Below are 25,309 nucleotides of genomic sequence, written 5' to 3'. Positions count from 1 at the left end.
GAGTGCAGCAGCTCTATTTAAAGCTTCTTTACTGTACGTTCAATCTCATGCACAGCTTCTCACTGAGAAAATTTCTGTTGCTCCTGTCAGTAGAAGGCCAATTTTTCTAGCGGTGTTTGATGCTGGGGTCCGCAGGTGGGGGGAGGCGATCCGTTCCTCCCCCCGGAATCCTTGACGGTGGGGGAGGCGATCCGTTCCTCCCCCCCCCCGGAATCCTGCCCGGCCGGCTCCGCTCCACGGCCAGTCTGCAGAGCCACCGGCCAGACCAACCCGCAGTGGGGCCTCCAGCCGGTGCCAGGCTGCTGCAGACGCAAATGGCGTCCATCTGCGTCCCTACGCCAGCCCGTGATGGGCTACGTATATATTTACATAGCCTATCACGGCTAAAGCAAGGATGCAAATGGCATCCCCTACGCCATTTGCGTTCCCGTTTTAGCCGTGATAGGCTACGTAAATATATACGTATCCTATCACGGGCCGGCGTAGGGATGCAAATGGCGGCTGCTACAATGGCTGCCATTTGCGGCCACAGCAGCCCGGCAGTGGCTGGAGCCGCCGCCGTCACCGCCACCACTGCTTCATCTGCCACCAGAGCCACCGCCAGGTAGGCTCCGTTTAGCAGGGCTTTCACGGGGTGGTGGGGCAGGTTGCTCTGTTCTGCCACGGATTCTGGGGGGCCAAATTCACTGGAATTCGGCCTCCCTGGGTTCCGTGGCGGAATTCTCTAACATCCCTAAATTTTTCCTTGGTGCTCTAGATCATTTAAATCTACCTCACAGTGGCAAACTGGCAGCTCTTGGAGCTGCAACAGAGGACTTCAAACTTTAAAAAGAAAATCAAAAGGAGGGGAAGAGATAAAGGTTGTGCTCAATCTTCTCTCCCTTGTGCCTCTTCTCCTGTCCAGGCTCTGTGTTTTGCTCACATCCAACCACAGTGATTAGAACTGAAGCTGGAACAACCTCCCAGAAGGTGCAGGAAAGACCTGGTTCTTGCAGGGGAGGGAAGACATGCATGGTATTGAGTAGCTGCAGTGTGCAGTAGGCCCACTTGTGAGAGCCAAGATGGAAACCTATATGTGATAGTTGTGCTTACAGCCCATGCTACTTGGAAAAAGGAAGATGAGCAAGATGCGGGCATGCACCAGAGAGCATAAACCTCATTTGCCACAAGGACAAAACAAGGGAGAGGAGTGCTCTCTCTCCTCCTAATATACACACCTTCTCTGTCTCTCTCTCTCTCCTCCCCCCCAACGCTCCGGCTAGTGCACATAGGTCTTTGGGGGCCAAACTGGAGGTGATGGGTCAGCTATTCACATGTCTGCCCTATTCACTTACGAATCAGAGTTGCAGTCTGTTCTTTACATGAAAATAAGCTCATGGGGGATAGCAACCAAACCCTTCCCCTACCCACCTTATTTCTCTGTACTCCATTGCTTTCAGCAGTTTTCTTCCAGCTTGGTTCCAGTATCAGAAATGAGCTGAGCTGGGAGAAAATGGCTGAAGGTAATGAAGCACAGTGAGGTAAGGCAGGGAGGGGGTGGGTTTCACTCCCCACCCTGAGCTCTCCATTTTGCATGAAGAGTAGACCCCTCCCACTCCTATTTTAAATGTGATGGGCAGACATGGATAAAACACACCTGGATGCTGAGTCATATCTAGTGTGGACATCAAACCTGTACCAGGCCCCATAAATCCTCTGGGCAGCCCTGCAAAACTGATGGGGGGGGGAGGCGCCAAAGGCTCTCCTTGCCCAGGGTGCTGTTGATCCTGGGCTGGCCCTCAGTTGACTTCTGAGACAACAACAAAATAGTTGCTACTTTAATCAGTCAGACGATTTTTATTGCATATAATCATAGGTTCTTAGACAATTTTGCCTACCTAAAGAGAGACAGTCACAAAAGGAAAAGGTTGAACAGGCCACTCAGATCAATTCATCATGAGTACAAGCCACAGCAACAGTTTTAGAACCTTTAATCTTTTTAGCCGCCACTGCAAATAAAGCTACTTGATTAGTTACATAAAGATCCACGTGTACAAGTAGTTCACACATTTGCTCAGCGAAGTTCTATCAGATATTCCTCAGGTTGCTGCTTTTTTTTCTGGCATGGTGCCTGCAGCTTTTCTCAGTATGAAGATGCAGTTGTGGGGAAAGTGGCATCTGCTGGATTTAGTTATGAGTTACCATTTTTTAGTACAAATAACAAAGAGTCTTGTGGCAACTGAAAGGTATTTGAATGGCTAACAAATTTCTTATGACATCATAAGCTTTCATGGACCAGAGGCCACTTCATCAGATGCATTTAATGTTATCCTGAGTTACACATGGGTGTAAAGAAAGGAGGAAATGTTAGTAGTGAAGGAAAATGAAAGGTTAGAAGCAACAATTGCTAGAATTACATTAAACCTTGAATGCGAAAGTAATTACAGTGACCATTCTCAAAGCTCTGTTGATGATAACAAACATCCTGGCACTGGTAAACTAATTTTACTGAGTATACCTACATATGGGTTTGGCTGGGAAATGAAATAACTACTCTGGCAAAACAAACAAAACAACCAGAAAAGCCACACACAAAAATCATTATGTGTTTGAAACATGAATATTTATAGAGGGCCTGCCTAGAATAATTGGTAGGTTCAATATAATAGTGTATCTCCATGAAAAATCTGTCACATTTGACATGCCTTGCAGTGCATTTACTGCCTGACTTAAAAACGATTAAATTTTAAGATGGAGGCAAATTTTCAAGCAGCATTAAGCAGAGAGCCATTTTAGTAGATTCCCATTAAAATTCTTCACTATTTTTCAAGTTCATCAATTTCAGGGACATAAAAACTAAAAGATGTGTGAGGATATAGATATAGTAGTCTAGGAGCAATCGACCTCATCCTCCACAAACTTTACCAGTAACCCCCCACCCTGAGCAAAATCGAAATACTATCAAGAGGTAAATTATATGGGAGTGTGGCAGTTGGGAAGAGTCATAAATACTTCCCTTCTGTTCTCAGAGAAGCTGTGATATGTGCTATAATTGCTTTTATAGCTCCTTCCCAAGCAAGCTGTAGATTTTTTTAATGTTCCTGTAAGTTATCTTGCCTAAAGATGCCTGTATGTCTAACTCAGTCCCAGGGAGCTTCCAAAAACTAGGTGTTTAGTGTGGAATTGCCATCAGTGGTGAAGTGGTAATTTTTGACGTGCAGGATCTCTTTATGACAGCTGCCATAGCCAAAGCATCAAGGAATGTCCACAGCCACATACCCAGGAAGAGTAAAAAAAAATGCAGGCTGCTGTCTCCGTGTGCCTCTGAGCATGAGCAGAGTGTTTTATCTCACCACTAAGCTATTACATTCCCCCACCCTTCATGAACATACATGCATGATGATATTACACATATACAAATTATGTTGCATTTATATCATTTAGAAGGTATTGATCCCATTTTATAGCTGAGCAATACCAAGGCAGAGCAGTATGAAGTCTTGGAAATTTCTTGGTCTAATATGCCTGCAAGCCACAGACTCCAAACCTTTATTGCAAGGCTTCACTTAATTATTTTTAAATTATTATTACATTTCTATCCTGCCATTTTTCCTCTTGCAAGGAACCCAAGGCGGCTTACATTCTCCTCCTCATCTCCATATCAGCCTCACAACAGCCCTGTGAGGTAGGTTAGGCTGAGAGTCAGTGAGCAGCCCAAAGTCACCCAGTGAGCTTCATAGTCGAGTGGGGACCAGAACCCAGATCTTCTGAGTCCCAGTCCAACACTCTAACCACTACACCACACTGACTTTAATTATCATATGACTAATGATAACAGGCAGACATAAATGTTAGAGTCCAAAATACTGTTCTCTTTGTTAAAGAAATTTCTTGAGATATACTTTTTCTTGAAGACACAAAAAGTTAAACTATTTTCCCATGGACTTTTTCTAAAAATATGACACACCTTTGAATAAAATATACTTGTGCCCTTAAAAAAAAAAATCCCCTAAAAAGATGTAATTTGGTTTTTAGTTGGTATATCATTAGAATCTGTGCCACAGAGATGATAAGCACTGACAAAGACTCAATTGTAAAAGGAATGTCATTAATTCCTAGAGTTTGAAATCTGTATAGCTGGCCTTAGAGTTGGTTGGATCAAAGGCAAAACTTGGCTGCATGCATATTTGGACCATAAATGACAATGACAAATCAATAAAATACTTTGAAGCCTTGCCAGATCCTAAAGCAAGCACAAAAGAGGAGCACAGGAAACATTGTATTAACCGTTTGTGTGCCAAGCTTTTTGAAGAAAAGTGCCAGCCTCTTGGAAGGAGCCAAGCCTCCTGCTTTTCATATCCCATGTGCAGATTAATGTGCAGCACTCCCACAAAGAATACCATTTTAAACCAACCTGTTTGTGTTTCTTTTTCAAGTCAATGAAACTTGAAAATGGGAGATAATTAAGATGTAATATTCGTTTCCACGAAGCAGCTTTGTCTGCTTTTTACCACTTACAGCGCTATAACGCTTCCCCCCTCCCCTTAATGATGAGGGGGAAAACTTTTCCAGTCACCACCATTTTAGCAATGTCATTAATTTATGAAGCTTACCAGAAAGTAAAGTTTGTTTAACACAGTGGGACTTAATTCTGGTTAAATATGTTAAGAATTAGATTTACAGTATGAATTACCATTGTAGGGAGATATGGTGATAAATTTCCTTTTTCCATATTGTTGGTGGGACCACTCATTTGTGAAGGCAGTGGTACCCTTTAAATCAATAATACTTCTCTAGAATCCAACTGATAAAGCAATTTCATTGGCTTTTGTACTGGTTGCTTTCCAATAGTTCTGACCTTTGCAAGTTAGATTTCTGCTGTTATCAAGTGAATTTTATACCATGTTCTCAGTTACTTGTTCTCTTGGTTTAATTTCTTTCTTTGTAATGCAGTGGCAGTATAATATTAATTCTTAGGATTTCCTACAGAAGTTAAATGTGGCTTCATCTAATGCCTGCTAAAGGGACCTTGTTATCCTTTACCACTCATAATTTCCCCAAGATTCAAAATTAGATTACTCAAATGTTCATAGAATTGGAGAGGATTTTAAAAAGTGTAAATAGGGTTATCAATATAGCTTATTGGTCAACCAAAGTTTTAAAAATGTTTACACCAAACATTTCAAGTAACATGACAACGTAAAGCAATAATAAATCCTACAATAGATGATCATGTTGATAATCAGCCACTTGATTCCTTCTTTAGTTTCTGAGCCTGAACAGGGAACCTGGGCACTGTAAAGGTAACCCAGAGTTCACAACCCAACAACAAACCATGGGTTCTTGTTTGCACGGATTGTTCGTGGTTAGGATAGCTTCAACAAGGTTGCTGCATCATGCGTCTTCAGGCTATGTCCTTGGCTTTGTAATCTTAAAAAACACACAACAAAAAACAGCCTTTCCACAAACAACCCAGGAAGAGAACCCATGGTTTGCTTTAACCACGAACAATTATGGGTTGTTTGTGGTTAACAGGCCATAGTTAAACCATACTACAGGGTTCACATGTAATAGGCTAGTACAAAAGGCACCAGCTGTAACAAAACGAAACCCAAAATGCTTAAACTGCACATAACTGGAACGAGTGTAAATTATATAATATTATAATATAAGGGGACAAAAACAGTGTGTATACAAAAAGGACCACAAGAGTAACAGCACAATTACAGAAGATGTGGATGAAACTGGCTAAATGCTTCAAGGACAAACAGTAATTAATTGCAACTGGAAGAACTGTGCTGTAGAGGTTGTGGCCTTCTGTTTTTACAGGAATCCATATGATTCAGTGACAACCCATACTCAACCTAAAGACCCGTTTTGCATGATCATGGCAGCTGAAACAAGGCACTGTGGCTTGTTGCAGCCACCATGCATATTGGCCGGATTTCCCTTATTTCCCATACTGGTGGGGCCTACCGTATCATTAGAACCTGGGTGGCATGGCTTGTTTTGGGTAAGCAGCAACCCTCAAATAACCCAGCAATAGCCCATGGGTTATTTGGGGGTTGCTGCCTGTTTCAGCTGCCGTGACCGTGCAAACTGGGCCATACTCCAGGTTACATGCAAACTAGTGGCCAGGTTGACATGATCAGTGCAGCCCACCATGGCTTATTTGGTCTGTTCTAGGGTTATTTGAGGGCTGTTTAACCAACAAACAATATGTTCAAAGTGGCTTCCAGCACACATCACAACCCTTCATGATTGTGCAAACCAGCCCACTGCCTCTAGTTTGTCACAGCGGGCCATGCTATGGCTGTAAATATATTCACCTCCTGCATACCCACTCATATCTTCACATTGAAGTCAATGGGAGAGAGGAAAGGTTAAAGAAAACATAAACTTGCCCCTCCTGGATGTTGCAGAGCAACTGACATTGATTCTTCCTCCTCCTCTCTTCCCCTCCCCCCTCCCATATGATTGTTCTGTTGGTATTTCATAAATAAGAAGTTAGGGAATTGTGAATTCATATTTAAGAGCTGTGAAATCCAACCAGATGAAATGGGTCAGATATATTCAACATAAAAAATGTTGCTGCGTTCATTTTACAGTTCTTGTACATACCTTAATATTTGTTGGCTTAAGTACAAAGTCAGGTGAACTTGAGGAGGAAAAGCGTATTAAACTGAAAACAAAAAAGAAAGATTCTTAAAGAAACAAGAAGACTAAATCTATCAGTATTGTTACTGTTAATGGTGTCCCATTCCAGCCTGGGACTGTAGATATGTACAGATTCTAAAGGTGCAATCCTATGCATGTTTAGACAGGAAAAGGTCCTAGAATTCCAAGCATGCCCCAGGCAGCCTTAATTGTCTGCTAGGTTTGCCCTAGAGATGGTTCTGAGAATACTATTTTAATTGGTGACACCACTGTTATATTATGGTTTTATTTTCTTTGGCTGATTGGGCTGAGAGGCAGGATATTATTTTTTTCACCTTTGTATACATCAGGAATTGGAATTGTGTTGCTAGGCCACTGAAGAAGACCAGTTTATGGTCAAAATGCATTTGGTATTTGTTATATGTTAAATTGTCTAGGTTACCTACTTAGAGGTGTATTAACTTGTCTTTCCTTAATTTCTGAAGTCATAAGTTTACTTGCATTTGTAGAGCATTTGTTGAGTTTATTAAAATTTCTGAAGTCATAAGTTTGCTTGCATTTGTAGAGCATTTGTTGAGTTTATTAATTTCTTTGTGTGGTTTTTATGTATCCCAGCTTGATTGCTTTGGTTTTTTTGTTGTGATCAATTTCCTTTTGTCTGTTTATAAGGTTGTATTTGCTCATATATTTCTTTGGAGCTCCTGCATATTGGCCTAAATTTAACTACTGCTAATTAACTTGTCAGCATCTGTGTGTGAAAAATGTAAACAGTCTCTTGGCTGCAAGCATCATGTTTTGTAACTAAACAAAAAGCATCTGAGAGATAATTTTAGCAGCAGCATTGTTCCTCTGGATGGTTATTATATCATTATAGTTTCTTGATGGAATTATTTCCTTGTGTTTAACTGTGTGTGTGCGTGTGTGCAATATCTTGGTCTAATTTTTTTTTTAAATGGACTTAAATCTTATGCCGTGTATCAGTTTTGAATATGATGGAGGATAATGAACAACATATTGTTTCCTGCTTTTAAAAAATGTGACCATCTAAGTAAACCCTGTTTTATTTTGGCTTTTTGACCAGTCCAACAAACGTCTTTGTCAAACACCTGTAATACTCCACCAATATGTGTATTCAAAAGGAAATTGAAGCTAAAAGAATACTCCAATTAAAATTAATTCAGATTTTAGACTTATGTTGTCTTTGCAATGTTTCTATTGTATTTTAGGTAGGTAGAAAATTTTAAACGCAAATTATTTTTCTCTTGGTTCTGCAAATTTTGTTAATGTTAACTGTTTGAGAGAAGCAGAAGAGTAAAAATACACTGACATTGTAGAAAATAAGAGTTTGTTACTGATATGGGAAAATGAAATTGTTTTCTTTTATTGTGTATTTTAAACAACTATATCCATTTGTTTTACCCTACATGAAAAAGTTACCCCAAGAAGTAATAAACACAAATGGTTCCATTTGTTTATTCCTATTTTTGCTTAGCCACAACAATCTAGCTGTGAAAATGCTGATTAAATCTATTCTGTGACCCTGAAGTAATACAGAATTTACACTTCAGTGGTTGTCATGCTTGAAAATGACAGGTAATGCATTTTACTAGCAGTGGAAAGGAAGGTAAAGTATGAATCTAACAGCCTTTGTAGGCATTTCGCTATGAAGACAGAAGAGCTGTACCAAAATTTATAGTCCTTGTAAACTTCTAGAAGGATTCATTGCCTAGTTTGACTTGCACAGTCAGTGGTCTGATTTTTATGTAGTCTATGCCATCTTGAATCTGACTAGACAGAGTTAGTGCTGCTGCTTTATGATTCATCAGCAGCCATGCCAAGAACAGACCACTAAAAATGGGTGATAGATTGAACTTTGTGTCACAGTGAAGGGGGCAGACCTTTCCAGTTGATGTGTTGGTACATTACAGAGGTTGTTGTTGTTGTTTTCTAGTGACATTTTTGTTGTTCAGTCGTTCAGTCGTGTCTGTCTCCCTTAATGAAACTTAATTCAGAAAGAAGTTGGTGGATCAGTTATAAAGTGCTTTTCCTGCCCTAATTCAGATTGAAGGCTAAATTTAGCGTTCTGTTTAATGAGCAACATTGGCTATTCAGCCAGCAGCCTGAGTTGTTCACCTCACTAATGATCAGTAAAATAAAATTTTCACTTCTGTCTTTGTGTACCATGTTCTACTAGACTGGTAAAACCTACATTTGGCATAAACAACCAGCATGTATTTTCCTTGAGGGTGTTTTCACAAGTGATGGTAAAAATGCCTCTTGATCTAGACCAACTTTCCCCAACCTGGTGCCTCTCCCAGATGTGTTGGACTACAACTCCCACTGGCTAGAGGATGCTGGGAGTTGTAGTCCAACACATCTGGAGGGCACCAGGTTGGGCAAGGCTGGTCTAGACCAAGAGGTCAATGTGTCAATTGGGAATGTTAACTCAGGACAGAAAGTAGAAGAGAACCAATTTACAGTGAGAAGTACATTCTAGCCGTTGACGGTTTTACATTTGAATTTAGACATGGGAAATGTAACATCATCCAGGAATTACTGGTGAGAATACCAGCCTACGTGAACATCAAAATCATAGTGTGGTTGCAGGAAATAAGCAAGCTTCTTCTCTGATTTCTGGCAAGCACCGGCAAAAAGTATTTAAACTATATAATGTTCCTACAAAATGGAAAGCATTTTCTCACATGTAAATGTAATATATCTGTGCACTTTGGCAAACATTATGATTAAGTTATGCTTAGGGATGGCAGAGAAATCTGCAGTGGATTCGAATAAGTTCACGATTCTATGAATACATCCCGTGGATTCTTCAGCGGATTGTCTTTTTCCAATTTGCACAGATTCTGCAGACTTGCAGAATGATTTTTTTACATTCCAGAACTGCATTCACATTGGAAAGTGCACATTTGCGCAAATGTGCACTTATGAAAATGCACATTTGTCATCGTCCCCCCTTCTACATTTTCATGCTTTAGCTTATGGGGGAAATGTGAATTTTTGGTTGTCTTTCCATATGTTTGTATGACTATAGAATAAAACTTTATTATGGTCAAAGACCAGGTCAAAATTTGTATGACTAAATTTGCATACAAGTTCAGGAAATTGAGAAAAATCCAATTCCGTCAATGAGCAGACAATGGAACGAAAGTTGCCTAAAAATCCACGGAACACAGATGGAACAGATTTAACAAAATTCGTAAATCCCTAGTTATGATGCCTTTCTTATTTGGATAAATCTTACCACATTATGCTGGCAAAACTGTAAAATCCAGTAAGATTTATCCAAGTAAGAAATACATCATAACTATCAAATAGTTTAAACTGGCAAGTCAGCTCCAATATTAAATACAAATGGGGTATACATTAACAACTTGTAAACGACATTAGAAAATAGGATACAGTGGACCATGTTTCATTCTCTTTCACTGTATTTCTGTGCACTGTTCGCACAACACAACAGCCTACCATGGGTTATTTAACCCATGGTGAGGCTATTATGCGTGTGGGGTGCATGTGGCCACCATTTTGAATATACAATCCCTGTTCAGACATTGTTATGTCATGCGAGCCTGGCAAGTGTGGGTTATGCTAGGGTTAAACAGTCCTCACATAATTCATGTTCACTGGGTTCACATGACACGACAACCCCCAAGTGGGGTTGCATATGCAACTTGGCGCCCACGGCACCATGGCTTCTGGTGAGTTAAATAACCCACAATGAGCTGCAGCATGTCATCCAAACCTGGGCCAGATCTACACCTTGTGTCATATCATTATGATCCCATTATAATAACACTATATCCCTCTTGTGTATTGATACCTCGTAGGACACACAGTGACATTTGTTGCGGTATTTTGGATAATGTGGAATAAAAAGCAGGAAATAACTCTACAAAAGCAGTATATCAAATGTGTAATGTGTCCCCACTGTTATCAGTGGACTTCAATACCACTATAAAGCAAAAGTGTAGGAGCATCTCTATACCAGCCTAAAATCCCACATTTAAAATGGGGCGTTCTGCTTCCATTGTAAATGCAGGACTCCCTTTATACCGTCCCTCACAATGGACTCCCTTTATACTGGCTTCCTCACCTCTTTTTCCTCTTCCTTTTCCTCCTTATCTGAGTCTTCCAAACGTTTCACTGGTCAAGCTCCTCTTATTGTGGCTTTTCTTTTTTCACAGAGGAAACTCTGGTGAAACTCAAGTGGGGTAATTTAATAGCTCATTATCTCCAATCTTTTAAACAATGGAATAAAGTTCATTTAGTGCGGGAGACGCCCTGGAGGTTAACGACGTCAGCTAAAGGGCCCACAAATTTCCATGACTGAGCAATCTCAATAGCAGGATAAAAACTCCTTGTGAAGAAGCCCTGAATCTAGCCCTGGTTTATACCTTGATGATGAAAGCTGATTTTGAAATTGTAGTGCAAATAGTGAACAATGGCAAAATTGCTCTTAGCCAGTGATTTGTCTTGGCTGAGGGTCAAACTACATGTTATGTTAATTATGCAGCATGTAGCTGACCCATCACTTGATTTCTTACTCAAGAGTAAGTCCATGCTGCAATGATTTGGATTGGGACCAGCGTGCACCAAGAGGGGAAGATTACACCTCCCTCCTCAGCAATTTGTTTCCTAAAATTCCCCCACAGGGGTTAAAAAAGAAGAAGAAATGTCTCCTTTGGCTGTGCACTCTTGTCCCAGACATAGCAGCATTATGATATGCCTATGGGTTAATTTATGCAAACTAGGGATGCTGATGCTGAAGCCAGTGGAGGCTGGTGGCTCCAATGTCAGTGAGGCTGTGAATCCACTCTGGGTTTCAGTCAGAACTCTAAAGGATCTATCCAAAGTGCTAAACCCAATCCCAAAATACGTTAATCACCTTAGATAAGTCCTTTAAAGTTCTGACTGGTTCTGAGTGAAACCCAGAACGGGTACACAGCCCCACTGACATCAGAGCCACCAGCCTCCACTGGCTGCAGCATGATAAGAACTGACGTGCTTCCTAATCCCAGATGGGTAAAAGGTCTAGTTGTGATTTCTCAACAGTGATGGGGAAGCCCCTGGCATATATTCAGGCATGCTCATTACTTCACAGGCTCTAGGTCTGTATCTCTGATATTCAAATCAGCCTCTGGAGCTTTGTCCAGGTAAGTCCTGGCTCAAATTTAGTGCCGTCTTCCAATCGTATGTTGGTTGCCACCACCTGCCTCTATCCTGCCCACCCCACTCTTTTATTTGCTGTGGGAGGCAGCAGCACAGAACCTTTAGGACCAGCACCTCAATGAACGTCATGGGCTGGCCAGGTTTCATTTGATGGTGGCAGACCCATATCTCTCAATGTGGCTCTGCCAAACACATGTAGAGTGGGATTGGGCAACTTAAAGTGCATAGGGCATGTCTGGGTGCGCACGTCTGAACTTTTCCCCTGACACACACATTCACAAACTTGCTTCTTTCCCTCTGTAGTCCTTTCTCTACAGCAGCCTTTCCCCAACCAGCTGCTGGCTGAGGGATGTTGGGAGTTGAAGTCCAATACATCTGGAGGGTGCCAAGCTGGGAAAGGCTGATGTAGTTCACTACAGCTGGAGGGCACCAGGTTGGGAAGGATTTGGGAGCCATTTCCCTCTTCCAGGGTACAATGCTAGAAAAGAGAGCCCTTCTGTGGGGAAGTTTGGCTGCAGAGGAAAAAGTAGTGGGCAAGGGAGAAGGTCCTGTGTTTCCTGTGTGCCCTTTTCATGCTTTAATTGCCTCTCACCCCTGCTTTACATGTGAATGGGCAGACGACCTACATTTACATTCACAAATCTTCCTCTGTGTAGTTTGGCCCTTGGCAGGAACTTGGGCTTCAATTTCACATCTAACGACCTAGCCTGGTGATGCATTCATTGCATGACTTTCTGGGAAAGACTGTTAAAACTGGAAATAGAATTAATGACGCTCTCTAATTTGAGATAATTATTTTATCTCACTTACAGGAAGTTGCTTAAGGAAATTCTTATTTAAGATAACGACACTTTTCGGATTGCATATGGGTGTTATGGCTGATGCGATACAGGGAATAATGAAGACTCTAAACATTTGTTTTAAAAATCACAAAGTCACATAGTTGAATTCTTTAACACGGCAGTTGTTAAACATTCCTAAAATGATTGAGTTTCTCTTTGTTAAAGTATTTCTAATCACCCAGCTCCATCCTGTCTGGCCACCTCACAGTGGCATCCCGCTTCTTTTAATAGATTGGAAGGGGTGTGCTGTTCGTACAACAGCTGTGAGATGAGGCAGCTGCTGCTCTTTCTTGCACATCAAGAAGGGTCACAGAAAAAGCTAATGTTGTACACTCAAGTGAAAAACACCGTTCCATAGTGCGGTGCTTATCTGCCTTGATGTGGCATGAACACAAACAGACTGCAGGTGCTAAGGTGTTCACAGTGACTGTGCAAATCAACTGGAAATCTGGCTGATCATACTCCATTCATCAACACAGACTTTACTTTTAATGGTCGCCTGTTACTTAAACCATAACTTGGACACAGCCCAGAATCATACTTGAACTGTGTTACTGAATGACCATTCTTTGGTTAAAATACAAAACAAAACCTAGCAGGAATAGATTGGATACGAATACTGTTTCTTCTCAAAACAGAGTACTAAAGGCAAGCCCCTTCCCCCTGCGTCCGGCTTGCCTAGCCGCTGGCAGGATTTTGGGTGGGTGGGGGAGATGAGGGGAACATGATTGGCTTTCCCAGGGTGGCACCACTGTGGGGGGGAGGGGCTCACTGGCCGTTTTAGGCTAGGATGCCCTTCCCATCTACCTCTTCAAACCCCAGAAGAGCCCCACTGACATTGGCGCCACCAGCCACAAGCTCCTCTACTGGCTTCAGCATCAGCATCCCTAGTTTGCAAAAATTAACCCATAGGCATATCATACCATGCTTCAACACAGGTGGGGGAGAACGGCCAAGCAAAGGCTTGCTGCCCTCCTGTGCAGGTATGCCCAGGCACCTTGATGGGTTTTAGGGTTGGTGAGCGTTTGGAGACACCATTTCAATTGACTGGTAAGGCCTGAGGCTTCTAGCTAAGGGTTTTGCAACCCCAGTTGGGAGACAGGGATTACCTTTGAGGCCAATTCCTCTCACCCACTATGCAGTGTGTTTATTTTCAGGGCAACAAACAACAATTTAAAAATAAAGTCAAATCAATACAATAGAATAAAATGCAATACATAAAAAAATTAAAAAGCATAAAGACGAATTCATTCCCTAAAAATCAGAACTAAGAGGGTCCACCAAACTGCTCCGTAACAAGTTGGTCCATTGTGCCAGCCAAGATAACATCAGACAATGTTCTCACCTGGAGCATAGCCACACCTAGTACCTAAGCAGACAGAGTATCCTAGGACCTTAAGTTCCAAAGCCCGAGCGCCGCAATGGAGAAGGCAGAATTAGTTATACTATTGTTTGGATTTGGCTGTTGTTGATAACAACAACAACAACCTCTGCTGTTTTAGTTGGTGCACCTAACTGATTGAAGCAACATCTGTTCATCCTCGATTGCCATGAATGCTCTCCTGATATTAATCACAGCAAAGAATCACCTTTTCTCTTACTCTTCTGTACCCTCTTAAGCTACATCATTCAAAACCTTATGATATTTTGTGCAACAGTGATACAAGCAGTACCACAATTATTAAATTGGTACTGTTCAAAGGTTCAGTCATCAAACTGAAATCCTTTTGTGCTCAGTGCTATAGGTATCTGTCACATTAATTCCAGTGGAGTGAGGCATGTTTAATGACCATTTAAGTCAGTGTTTCCCAAACTTATTTCTTGCTTTACTAATTTATCACCAGGAGCCATTAATTGGGAGGGGGTCACAGCTTCACTGTTTGAATCTTTGTGCTAATTTCGTAGCAGGATAATCACATCCCTAACCTGCCATTTCACTGAAGGTGACATTTCAAAGCAAAATTAGTAGTTCCTATTTGGCAAAACATCTGATGAATTTTGAGGAAAGCAAAGAAAAAAGTCTCATAAAGAGGAGCAAATTCCTTAAGGGAAAATTTCTAAGACAGCTTAAACAGTAGTGTGGTTGTCTGTGTGGCTGGTGGGCTGTATTTAGGTGAATCAGTCACAAGCAGTGCAGGCTTGTTGCAAACAGGCAATGGGTGTACTTTAAAGAGCTGCATCTAGTTGTCACTCCATGATACACATCCATTGCATATCTTCTCATTTTTGAAAATATGCACCTGCACTCCAGGCATTGTTGGTTTGGGCTAGAAAACACAGAACGGACAAACTTAATCTGCCATCTAAAACATGAACCGGCCCTGCCAGTTGGTCTGACTAGAGCCAGACAAATATTCCTTTTATTCTTATTTTCTGAAAAATCCATAGAAGTGCTTCAGGCTAATAATAAACCTTAGGCCAAGAATTCAGGTTGGTTTAATGAATTTCCCTTGGCAGTGTTCATAACATGTTTGTGATGGGCCATGGAGCAGCTACATCTTATGACATATCCTTAGCCTTGCTAAAAATTGAAATTGCATTTGTTGAAGGACCTCCTGATCTTTCACTAACTAAGTTGCTAGCAAGGAATTTTAAGCACCACCCCCCATGGTTAATTAAAACACCTGAAAAATGATATGCACAAGTATTAGCAGGTACAGTTTAATTTCTAAACCCACTCAAAGCAACCTCTGGCAAGCTAATTTCTGTGAATGATTTCTCTTCATGGGGTGAATGCTCATCCTCTTTCTCTCTTTTCCTCTCCTACAGCTGGGATGACAGCAGTTCGGTTAGCAGCGGCCTCAGTGATACTTTGGATAATATCAGCACAGATGACTTGAACACTACATCATCAGTCAGCTCTTATTCCAATATTACTGCCTCTTCAAGAAAGAATGCACATACCCATGTAGGTGTTGATGTTTTCTCTCTCTTCCTAGCTGTGAAGCCAGGCAAATGCTTGGGGGATTTCATTGCTTAATTTTCCTTAACACAATTGTACACACACCATTTTCTTTTCCAGTTTACTTTGTATTGATTTATTTCCCAGTTTTCTTTGTGTGTCTTCATTTTTAATAATTGTAGTCTTCGTAAGCTTCTCCCAGTGCAAGTTACAGATATTGTTATGCAAATCTTCTTATACAGAGATGACATACAACCATATTGAAACAGTTAATGGAATCAAGGCAAACAAGTGCCACCTTCTGTGTATAAGTCTTCATATACCAAATAGGAAAACCTCTTTCCCAATCAAGGGCCTGTGGAGAGTCATAAACACTGTTGGAGTTTAATGACACTATCGCATTTTCTATTGATCACAGCACGGAATTTGCAGGAACCCAAGGAGAAGTTCAGTATTGCATTTTGCAGTGGGTGGGTGGGTGAGCGATAAAGGTATAGTGTTATACTATTTCGGCATACCACATTCCTCTTTATAAATACAACCAGCATGTGTAAGGATAGAGCTCTAAGTAAAGACCCCTTAGCCTCGGTTATTTCCATTGGCCCATTGGCCTGTCAATTGAGAGCCACATTTCAGTCAAGCCAATTATTGCAACACTGACGATTTTTGTAAGCATACTGCAAAGCTTCCTGAATTTGAATCTGTCACCAGCCTGGTGATTTGAATATATGACTCCAATACTCTAAAAATAAAAAGGAGGGCAAACCGAAGAAACCACATTAATTGTTTGTACTTTAAATCCAACAGGAGGCAATCAACTTATGCTAAATGTGTTGACGTAAATTATGTTCCCCACTATGAGGCAATCAGTATAAGCTGTATTTCTGGTAACTGCCACCTTTTACAAATGATAGTAATTGTTGTTCAGTATTAGCAGCTGTTTATAGCAAGTGGATGCAGTGTAAATGGCACACGCTGGTAATGATCAACTCTGCCACAGACCCAGCACATGCGTTCAGAGGATTACCATAGCCTCAGTAGAGCTCTGTGTTCTTCTCACCCCATCTTGTGTGCCCATAGCCACATGCGCAGGCAGCAAGAGGCTATGGGAGATGCTAAGTCTGCATGCACCTCCCATATCCCTCTCCAGCCCTGCCTCTCACCTTGATATGAGTTACTCATGCCGTAGAGCATGAGTAAATTGCACCAAGCAGACTGGGAGGCCTGGCCCTCCCTTCCCACTAAAAGCCTGTCATGATACCTGCACATATACCCATGTGCACCTATAGGTGGGCGAAGGTGGAGCCTACGGGTATCCTCTGTATGTGAGCAGTGTGCATGGGTGGACTGGATTGTGTCCTCTGTATTGGGAATATTGAAGACAAAAGCCTTGACTCAGCAAGCTGAAGTTCTAGTATGCATAAGAGGCTCCTATGAGAGTTGTCTTCAACAGCTAAGTGCCTTTGGTAGCCCTGGCTCATGCTGGCCTCCATGTATGTGTCAAAAAGCCCATGGGGGTTTGCTTTTGGGGGGGGTAAAAGGCTGAAACACTACACCTACTTACAACTACTGCTGTTAACATCAGTAGGCTTAAGCATGTAATTGGGATGCAAGATGCCAGCCTAAGTCATTATTAATTCATTTGAATAGTGTCCCGCTAGTTGCACAGGAGAATAGCGTTAGGAACATGAAGAATAACCTTGGAACATGATTTCATTTGTATTGCTTTTTAGTTTTCTGCCATTTGTGGGGACCATCAATTCAGGGTCTCTTAGGCAACATTACTGTTCAAATCCAAGGGGTTCTGGATCTAGAGACCTCAACGAAACATTGCATCTGGGGGGAGGGGGGAGAGGCGTGTATGTGCGTGTGTTTAATTGCATTGACATTTGTAAATAAATGTTGCTTCAAGTAAATATTTCCCTGTAGTAGCACTGTTAGTTTCAGTAGTGAAAAGTGTTGTTTCCAGAACATTAGGGGCAGAAGATTGCTTCTCTTAGAGAGACTACGAAGCATTTAGGATGATACTCTACACTCTCACACCGTAATGAATGCACAAAAATATTGAAAAATTTTAATGATATCAATTTCTTGTAGCTGAAGACTGATTCAGAGAAACGTTCAATAACAGATGGAGAACCATGGGGCAGCAGTGAAGAACTGAAGAAGCCGGAGGAAGATTTTGACAGTAACGTTGACAGCAGTGGTAAATGGAAGGGTCATCCCTCTGGACTGCTTGAAGATGCCGAGAAGGGAGGGCAGAAAACCGCTCTGTCTGTCTCTCAGACTGGTTCTTGGAGAAGAGGCATGACTGCACAAGTAGGAACAACGCAGTCTAGGCACAAAGCTGGAGCAAGTACTCTCAAGGCACCTGGTAGGAAAGGCATTCAGAAATGTTACAGGTTTCTGTAAATCGCCCTAAGCCATTGTCCTCATTATTAGAACCTCTGAGTGGGTTTGGAAAAATACCCACATAACATCTTTTGTTTTTGAGCAGAGAGAGCCATCAATAGAGTTCTAGGGAATTAGAGCTATTGTGCAGATAATTGCTGTACTTGAGATGTATCAGCTGGGTGGTATTTTAAAAATACTTAGCATTCAATCTCTGAAAAGTGGGGTTAAACTTTTGTGAAAACTTATTTTATAATAGCACTGTGTGCTTGTGGTGTTCATAATATATTTTTTAATTAAAAAAGCACAGATGAACCAAATGAAAATGCATAGACACGTTTTATTTCTTTCAGTGCCACATTTGAAGCAACCCTAAAATTATTCTTATGTGATAGTGCTGAGAAGTTTTCAACAGCTTTTATTAGAAGCTACAATGCAAACCAAATTTAGCTTTATTATTATTATTATTATTATTAGATCTTTTTCATTGCAAACGTTAATAAAGGTTGGATATGTTGGAAAAGGCTTTACAACCATGGATTCTAATGTTGGTCCTGATGAATTTAATGTACTGCAATGTGCTTATTTCTAAAAGTAACAATCTTGAGGTATGCCTATTTTTGTTTTTTTTACAATCGATAGGAAGCAAATAAAGGATTCCATCTTATTAAAGCAGTATGTGGAACATGAGATGAAACATAAGCACTGAAGTACATACTCAGAACTCATGCACATGTCAGAAACCCATTCATTTAAGTTCAGAAAGCAACTATGAACTTATTTAGGAAGGCCCACACAAAGTTCTGCCCTTCATACTGATGTATGGGTAAGGTCTAGGGAAGGAGGGATCAGTCTGTTTCCTGTCCTTGTCAGTTTCTTCCAATTTCTGCATCAGTGTGCGGGCTTTTAAAAAACCTGCATGAAAATTCATATTTAAATACATATTTACATTTGTAGGTGTATTTCTCTACAAATATGCATTTCTAAATGTGTTTTATTTCAAGATACACATTTCTAACTGTATATCCTAAAATACATATTTTAATGTGCATTTTTACATGTTTTTTGAGTTGAGATCACATAATTCAGAAAAGTGTAAAATCTTGTGGATACATGCATTCTGATCTGCACATTAGTCTGGGAGCTGTTGATCAGGTCAATTTGTTCCAAATACAGACTGAACAAAATTCATGAGTGTCCCTAGTAAGAGCTTGCTGGGGTGGAGAATAGTGTTAATTGCAAATGTTTTTTGGCTCAGCGCAATTATTTATGATTTAAGGGGAAAGAGAGCATTGTCTGTGCTCTAATATTTTTTCTGCTGATTTATATACTCTTGAGTAGTTCTCAGTTCCACCTAAAGTGGGGAAACTCTGCTGAATCCAGTGGGAAAACTCTGCTGAAATGGTTTCCACAGATTCTGGCTGATGTTGTCATATGTCCTGACTTTAATATTAGATAAGATTTGAATTGTTTTGTGTATGTATATTTTAATCGCAGTCACACTGCATCAGTTCGATGCAGTTTGAGTATGAATGAAGCATTCATACCTCCAGACATCCGTAGCCCATCTATGTGAATGATGGGAAGCATGGCAGAGCAAACAGTGAAATCCAGTGAATCAACCAGATTTCCTGGGCAATCTGTGGCCATTGACAAAGTAAGCACATTTCATGGTGTAATTCTGTATGGGGGTTTTACACCTCCTGATTAACAAGAAACTCCACTAGGGATCAAACTGTCCATTACACTCTTATAAAACCATAAGTAAATTCTTATTCTATGTATGTACATAAATTACTGAAAATCTATTGGTGCAAATATGGATTACTACCAAAAAAAAACCCCAAACCCACCACCCTGTACTTTTTGTTAGGAAAAACTGATGATGCAAAGGCTTCAGAAAAAGGAAAAACTCCCCTCAAAGGAGCTTCTATCCAGCGTTCTCCTTCAGATGCAGGGAAAAGTAGTGGAGATGAAGGGAAAAAACCACCCTCCGGCATTGGCAGATCCACAGCAACAGGTTCCTTTGGTTTCAAGAAAGCTGGGGTCGGGTCTTCAACAATCATCACAGCAAGTGGTGCAACTATAACAAGTGGCTCAGCAACCTTGGGGAAGATGCCTAAGTCTGCAGCTATTGGTGGAAAGTCAAATGCAGGGAGGAAAACCAGCCTAGATGGTTCGCAGAATCAAGATGATGGTGTATTGCACGTGAGCTCAAAGACCACCCTGCAATATCGAAGTCTGCCACGTCCTTCGAAGTCAAGCACCAGTGGGATTCCAGGCAGAGGGGGGCACAGGTCCAGCACCAGCAGCATTGACTCCAATGTCAGCAGCAAGTCCACAGGAGCTGCTGCCACCAACAAACTGAGGGAGCCTTCAAAGATTGGATCAGGGCGCTCCAGTCCTGTTACCATCAACCAGACGGACAAAGAGAAGGAGAAAGTGGCTGTGTCTGATTCTGAGAGTGTGTCATTGTCCAGCTCTCCAAAATCAAGCCCAACTTCAGCCAGTGCCTGTGGAACTCCAGGCCTCAGGCAGCCAGGTTCAAAGTACCCTGACATTGCCTCACCCACATTTAGAAGGTAAGGCGTTCTCTATGAAACATAGTGTTGCACTTGCTTCCCAGAGCAGGGAGAGGTCAAGCCCAGTTTTTACCTGGGATTGGTTTCCTTTGGAATGAGATCACTAGAGGCTTCTGGCATTTCGTAATATCTAAGTTTATTTACAAATGTGCAGATTAAGTGTAGATGGATGCAAACAGCTTAAACACTCCAACAGCAAAACCCACTGCCCCACATCAGATCTCCAGAGAGTGGCAGCCAGCACTCCAAAATGCTTCCCCAGCTTATAGGACTCCAAATCTAGTGCTCTGCCTCTTGTCTGTGTCTCTCTCCAAAACTGCACTGGCCACTCATTTATTGCTATCATCACCATCCATTTATAGTCAACTTGACTATATCTAAAAAGATATCTCAAAGCGCCCCCCATCCGAAGTACTGCAACTTTCACACCCCCACCCAAAGTCACAGAAGTGGAAGCTGTTGAGAGGGGGGACATTTGGCCCATCATTACTTCCAGGTATTTATTCCTAGCCATTTAGAAAGCATTCACTGGCCATTTAAGCACCAATTTTCCTAGCAAAACATGTAGGTGACAACTTTGCCATCGACCATTAAGGAAGTTTCAACAGTCCTTCTAGTTCCATTAACCATCTGTCCGTCTATCTGTCTGTCTGTCTGTCTGTCTATCATCTATCTATTTATTTCATTTTTGTACTACCCAATAACCGAAGCTCACTGGGCAGTTCACAACAATTAAAACCATAAAGTACAAGACAATAATATAAAATGTAAAAGTTTAAAATTACAATATAAAAATAATAACCAAACAGAAGCTAGCAGCAGTGCCAAATTTAAAATACAATATCATAAAACTAACTAAACCCCACTGTCCAAACCCTCAGTCTTGTAACACAATTATTTTATAGCAAATTCCTTGGTTAAAGGGGATAGCCAAAGCTCACTCCACAGTTACAAAAACTTAGGACATATAGTCAGTATCAATTCTTGCAGATTATAAACACAACTTAAGCTGGGTGGATGAGTGGGGGAACCTGGGCCCCTCCAGATGTTGTTGGACTTCTCAATTTCAGCCCTGTGTACCGAGTGTTTGCTGTTATAGTGAAACAGAGATTCAAATCATTGTTAATTATGTGTACAGAGCTGTGTGTGTGTGTGTGTGTGTGTGTGTATGTGTACTGGCCTAATTCACTTGATGCATGGCAGAAAACCATGTGTACTAGAAAGTGTACTAGCAGCAGAATTTTTTAAACCCAGCCTCTCTTAGACCACAGAGCCTCGTGTGGCGCAGAGTGGTAGGCGGCAGTATTGCAACTGAAACTCTCCCCATGACCTGAGTTCGATCCCAGCAGAAGCTGGGTCCCAGGTAGCTGGCTCAGGTTGACTCAGCCTTCCATCCTTCCGAGGTCGGTAAAATGAGTACCCAGCTTGCTGGGGGAAAGGTAGTCACGACTGGGGAAGGCAATGGCAAACTACCCCGCTACAGTCTGCCATGAAAACGCCAGCAAAAGTGGCGTCCCTCTAGGAGTCAGCAATGACTCGGTGCTTGCACAGGAGGAACCTTTCCTTTCTCTTAGACCACATTCACAGGACCCACATCTTGTACACTTCCTTGTGATAGGGAAAGTTCCCTGGGCTTGGAACTACGTTGAGCAAACCAAACTCTGTTCCAAAAAAGTCAGAAAATATCTTGTCAGCCCCTCACCCAAAACCAATTTAGAGTTCAGAAGCCCCCAGGATGAATTTCCCTCCCCTCCCCTTCCTCCTGTCAGGGAGTCTAAACCATGGCAACAATAGCATCCCATGCACAAGGAGCCAGGTAGGTGTGGCTGAAGGGAAGGTAGAAGTAGTTCTCCAGAGTGACAGAGTATGTAGCATGGAACCAGGAGACCTAGAGAGAGACATTTTCCAGGGTCACTTGTACTTTGGAACATCGATGTCTCAGTGTTCTAAGTGCCCTGAGGGAGGGAGGGAGGGAGGGAGGCAGCTTGATGGTCCTGCCCTACAGCCAGGTAGGTTTGGAAGAAGACAAGAGGGCAGCGAGGTAGGGAGAAGGGTTGGTTGGCATTGGTAGGGATGAAGAATGCTAGTACAAGCCCAGAGCCAAATTTGGAGGTGTCTGGACTTATCTCGTATTGGGGCATACCAAACTGGGGCAGTTCATATTCCAAAATGACCCTCTTCTGAATTTGCGCCCATCTCTCACAATCAAAAGAAACCCCCCACTTCATATATAAGCATGAGCTGAAAGGATTTTAGAAAGCATATACATACACACTAGCAAATGGACCCAGCTTCGCACGGGTTGGGATCAGCCCTTAGTTTGATAACAGTGAAGCCTTCAAGCAAACTTACGAAGCTGCCGAAGGTGGGCACATTATCTGTTCACTTCATTGCCCAGGAGTGGGGTGGGGTGGGGTGGGGTGGGCTGCCTTATTACTCTTTCCCTCAGATTACTTCCTCCTGGCTTCAAACTGTATGAACTGCAAAACTATCTCCTGGTTAAGAAAGGCTGCCATGTAGTGAGAGAATATGGTATTGCAGGCTTCAACCTCACAGACACATTTAAAGTAATTATAATGTGTTTTGTTCTTCAACTCCTGCAGACTGTCTTGAGCTTCCCTCTCTGTCAGCTATGACTCCCTTCTTCTCCACTCTTCCTCCACTCCCCCTCCCACCACATCAACTGCCAACATTCGTCTTCCGTTACCTGCGCAACTCGCTCTCTTCCCCAGCCCCAGCTGTATCTATGTGATAATATAGGCTGAGTATCTGATGGTGGACAAAAATTTCACTATGCCTAAGGCCCTCCCAGATACAGCTACAACAAATCCTGAACGTTTGATAACAATTGGATGTATGGTTTTCAAGTTCATTGAGGACATATGGAAAAATGCTTCTGTGTGTGTGTGTGTGTGTGTGTGTGTGTGTGTGCCTTTTCAAGCCGAAAGCTTCCCAAGGCAGATTACAAAAGTATATGTATGTTTAAAACTGCAGCTCACAAAATATTGACCAGCATCCTTTTCAGTTAAAAGCAACTGGAATATCCAGGTTTTTAAGGCCTTTAAGGCCACAATCTTATCAAGATAGGTGTCAGGGTGGACACTGAGCCCATAGAATCCCAGAGTAGTTCTGATTCTGAGGAAGAGCAGTTGCTCCTGGGAGAGGAGCGCGCTCCTCTTTCCCAGGACCAACAGCTGACGGAGATTCCTCCCACCAGCATTCCTAGTTTAGTTAGCAGTCCAGGGAGTGACCAAGCACAGATAGCAGACTTGATGGATGCGCGACGCAGAGAGCGGCACCAGATGGAGGGCGCGGAAAGGAGGCGTAGTGCCAGGTTGGCGCGCAAACAACGGCTGCGCCCAGAGGATCCAAGGGAAAAGGGGAGGGACTCTCCCTAGTCCTTAAGTTCAGGGGTCTGCCAGTAATTCCCTTTCAAATGGGGACCAACTGTTCCAACTTAGGGCATAGGTACTGTGCTGCTCAGATCTAGTTGCAATTGGGAATTCCTTTGTCTGTGTCTGGACTTGGCTACTGGATTAGACTGAGAGAGGCCTCCAAGGAGCCCTTGACAATAGGTAGCCACCTCTGAACTCAGAGGTGACCGCCTATCCAAAGCAGGGCAGGAGAAGCACGGAGGGGATCGTTCCCTCCACGCTTCTCCTGCCCTGCCTTTTCGGCTAGACAGCCAATTGTGGTTGTCTAGCTGTGGGAGGACGGAGCAGGGAATGAGGCTGCTGTACGACATAATAGGAAGTGTTGTGCAGGCAGTTCCGCCCTCCCTGCCCCAGGACACCCCCAGCCACTCCCCTTTTCGGCCGCTCTGCACTCCTCTTGGGAGTGTGGAGGACAGGGCTGTTCTGCGCTGCCTCCGAGGCAGCTCGGAAGTGAGGGAAGGTCGGTTCTCTGGGAACCAACCTTGGAGCGTGACCCCGAGGTCAGTTCCCAGAAAACAACATATCCTATGGCTGTCTAGCCACTGTCTAGCAGCCATAGGATTGCTCCCTAAGACGTTTTTCTGCCTCTCTCATAATACTAGAACTTAAGGTCATCCATTGAAGCCGAATGGTAGATTCCAGACAGATAAAAGGAAGTGTTTCTTCACACAGTATATAGTTAAACTATGGAATGGCCTCCAACTTGGGCTAGATTTACAGTAGCACTTTTTATTGGTATTGAAGTGCCCTGATAACTGTTGGGTCACATTACGCAGTCCACATACCACTTTTCTACCGTTATTTCCCACCTGTTATTCGGTATTATACAAAATACCACAACGGATTGTGTATGCTACAAGGTACAAATACGCAAGAGGGATATAGCATCACTGTGATGGGATTGTATCAATATGACACAAGGTGTAGATCTGGCCTTGGACAGCTTTAAAAAGGAAGTAGAAAAATTCATGGAGGATAAGACTGTCAATGGTGGCTAGTTATGATGGCTACAGTTTACCTTCAGTCTCATTATTCCTCTGAAAGCTGTTGCTGGGGGGCACGAGCAGGAGGGTGCTAGTGTACTCATGCCCTGTTTGTGGTTGACCACTGGTTGGCCAGTGTGGAAACAGAATGCTGGAGTAGGTTAGGCATTTGGTCATATCCAACACAGCTCTTCTTAGGTTCTTACATTCTTAAGGCCCGTTTAAACGCAGAGAGGGAGTCAGGCATATCTTGACCCTGTTGATTCTGTTTCCCTCAGGAGAGTGAGAGCTCTCTCTGGGCATCAAGAATTACATGGAACAATCATTCCTATATCTGTATATCTGCCTGAAG

The 25,309-nt window shown here is 42.3% G+C and overlaps 1 protein-coding gene across 2 annotated transcripts in view; it reads left to right on the top strand.

The window, feature by feature from the left end:
* Positions 1 to 25,309, top strand: part of NAV3 (neuron navigator 3) — a 351,861-nt gene that overhangs the window by 239,817 nt on the left and 86,735 nt on the right. For both annotated transcript variants that reach the window (XM_084810412.1, XM_084810411.1), the window contains exons 13-15: positions 15,435 to 15,573; positions 17,665 to 17,941; positions 19,832 to 20,540. In XM_084810412.1, the coding sequence (XP_084666538.1) occupies positions 15,435 to 15,573; positions 17,665 to 17,941; positions 19,832 to 20,540 (1,125 nt within the window). The remainder of the gene's footprint in view (positions 1 to 15,434; positions 15,574 to 17,664; positions 17,942 to 19,831; positions 20,541 to 25,309) is intronic.

Source organism: Heloderma suspectum, chromosome 7 (assembly GCF_057233095.1).
Source record: "Heloderma suspectum isolate Gila_16-S chromosome 7, 16-S_ref, whole genome shotgun sequence".
Classification (NCBI taxonomy): domain Eukaryota; kingdom Metazoa; phylum Chordata; class Lepidosauria; order Squamata; family Helodermatidae; genus Heloderma; species Heloderma suspectum.
Note: the sequence above shows the minus strand (reverse complement) of the source record. Positions and strands in the feature narration are given on the sequence as shown.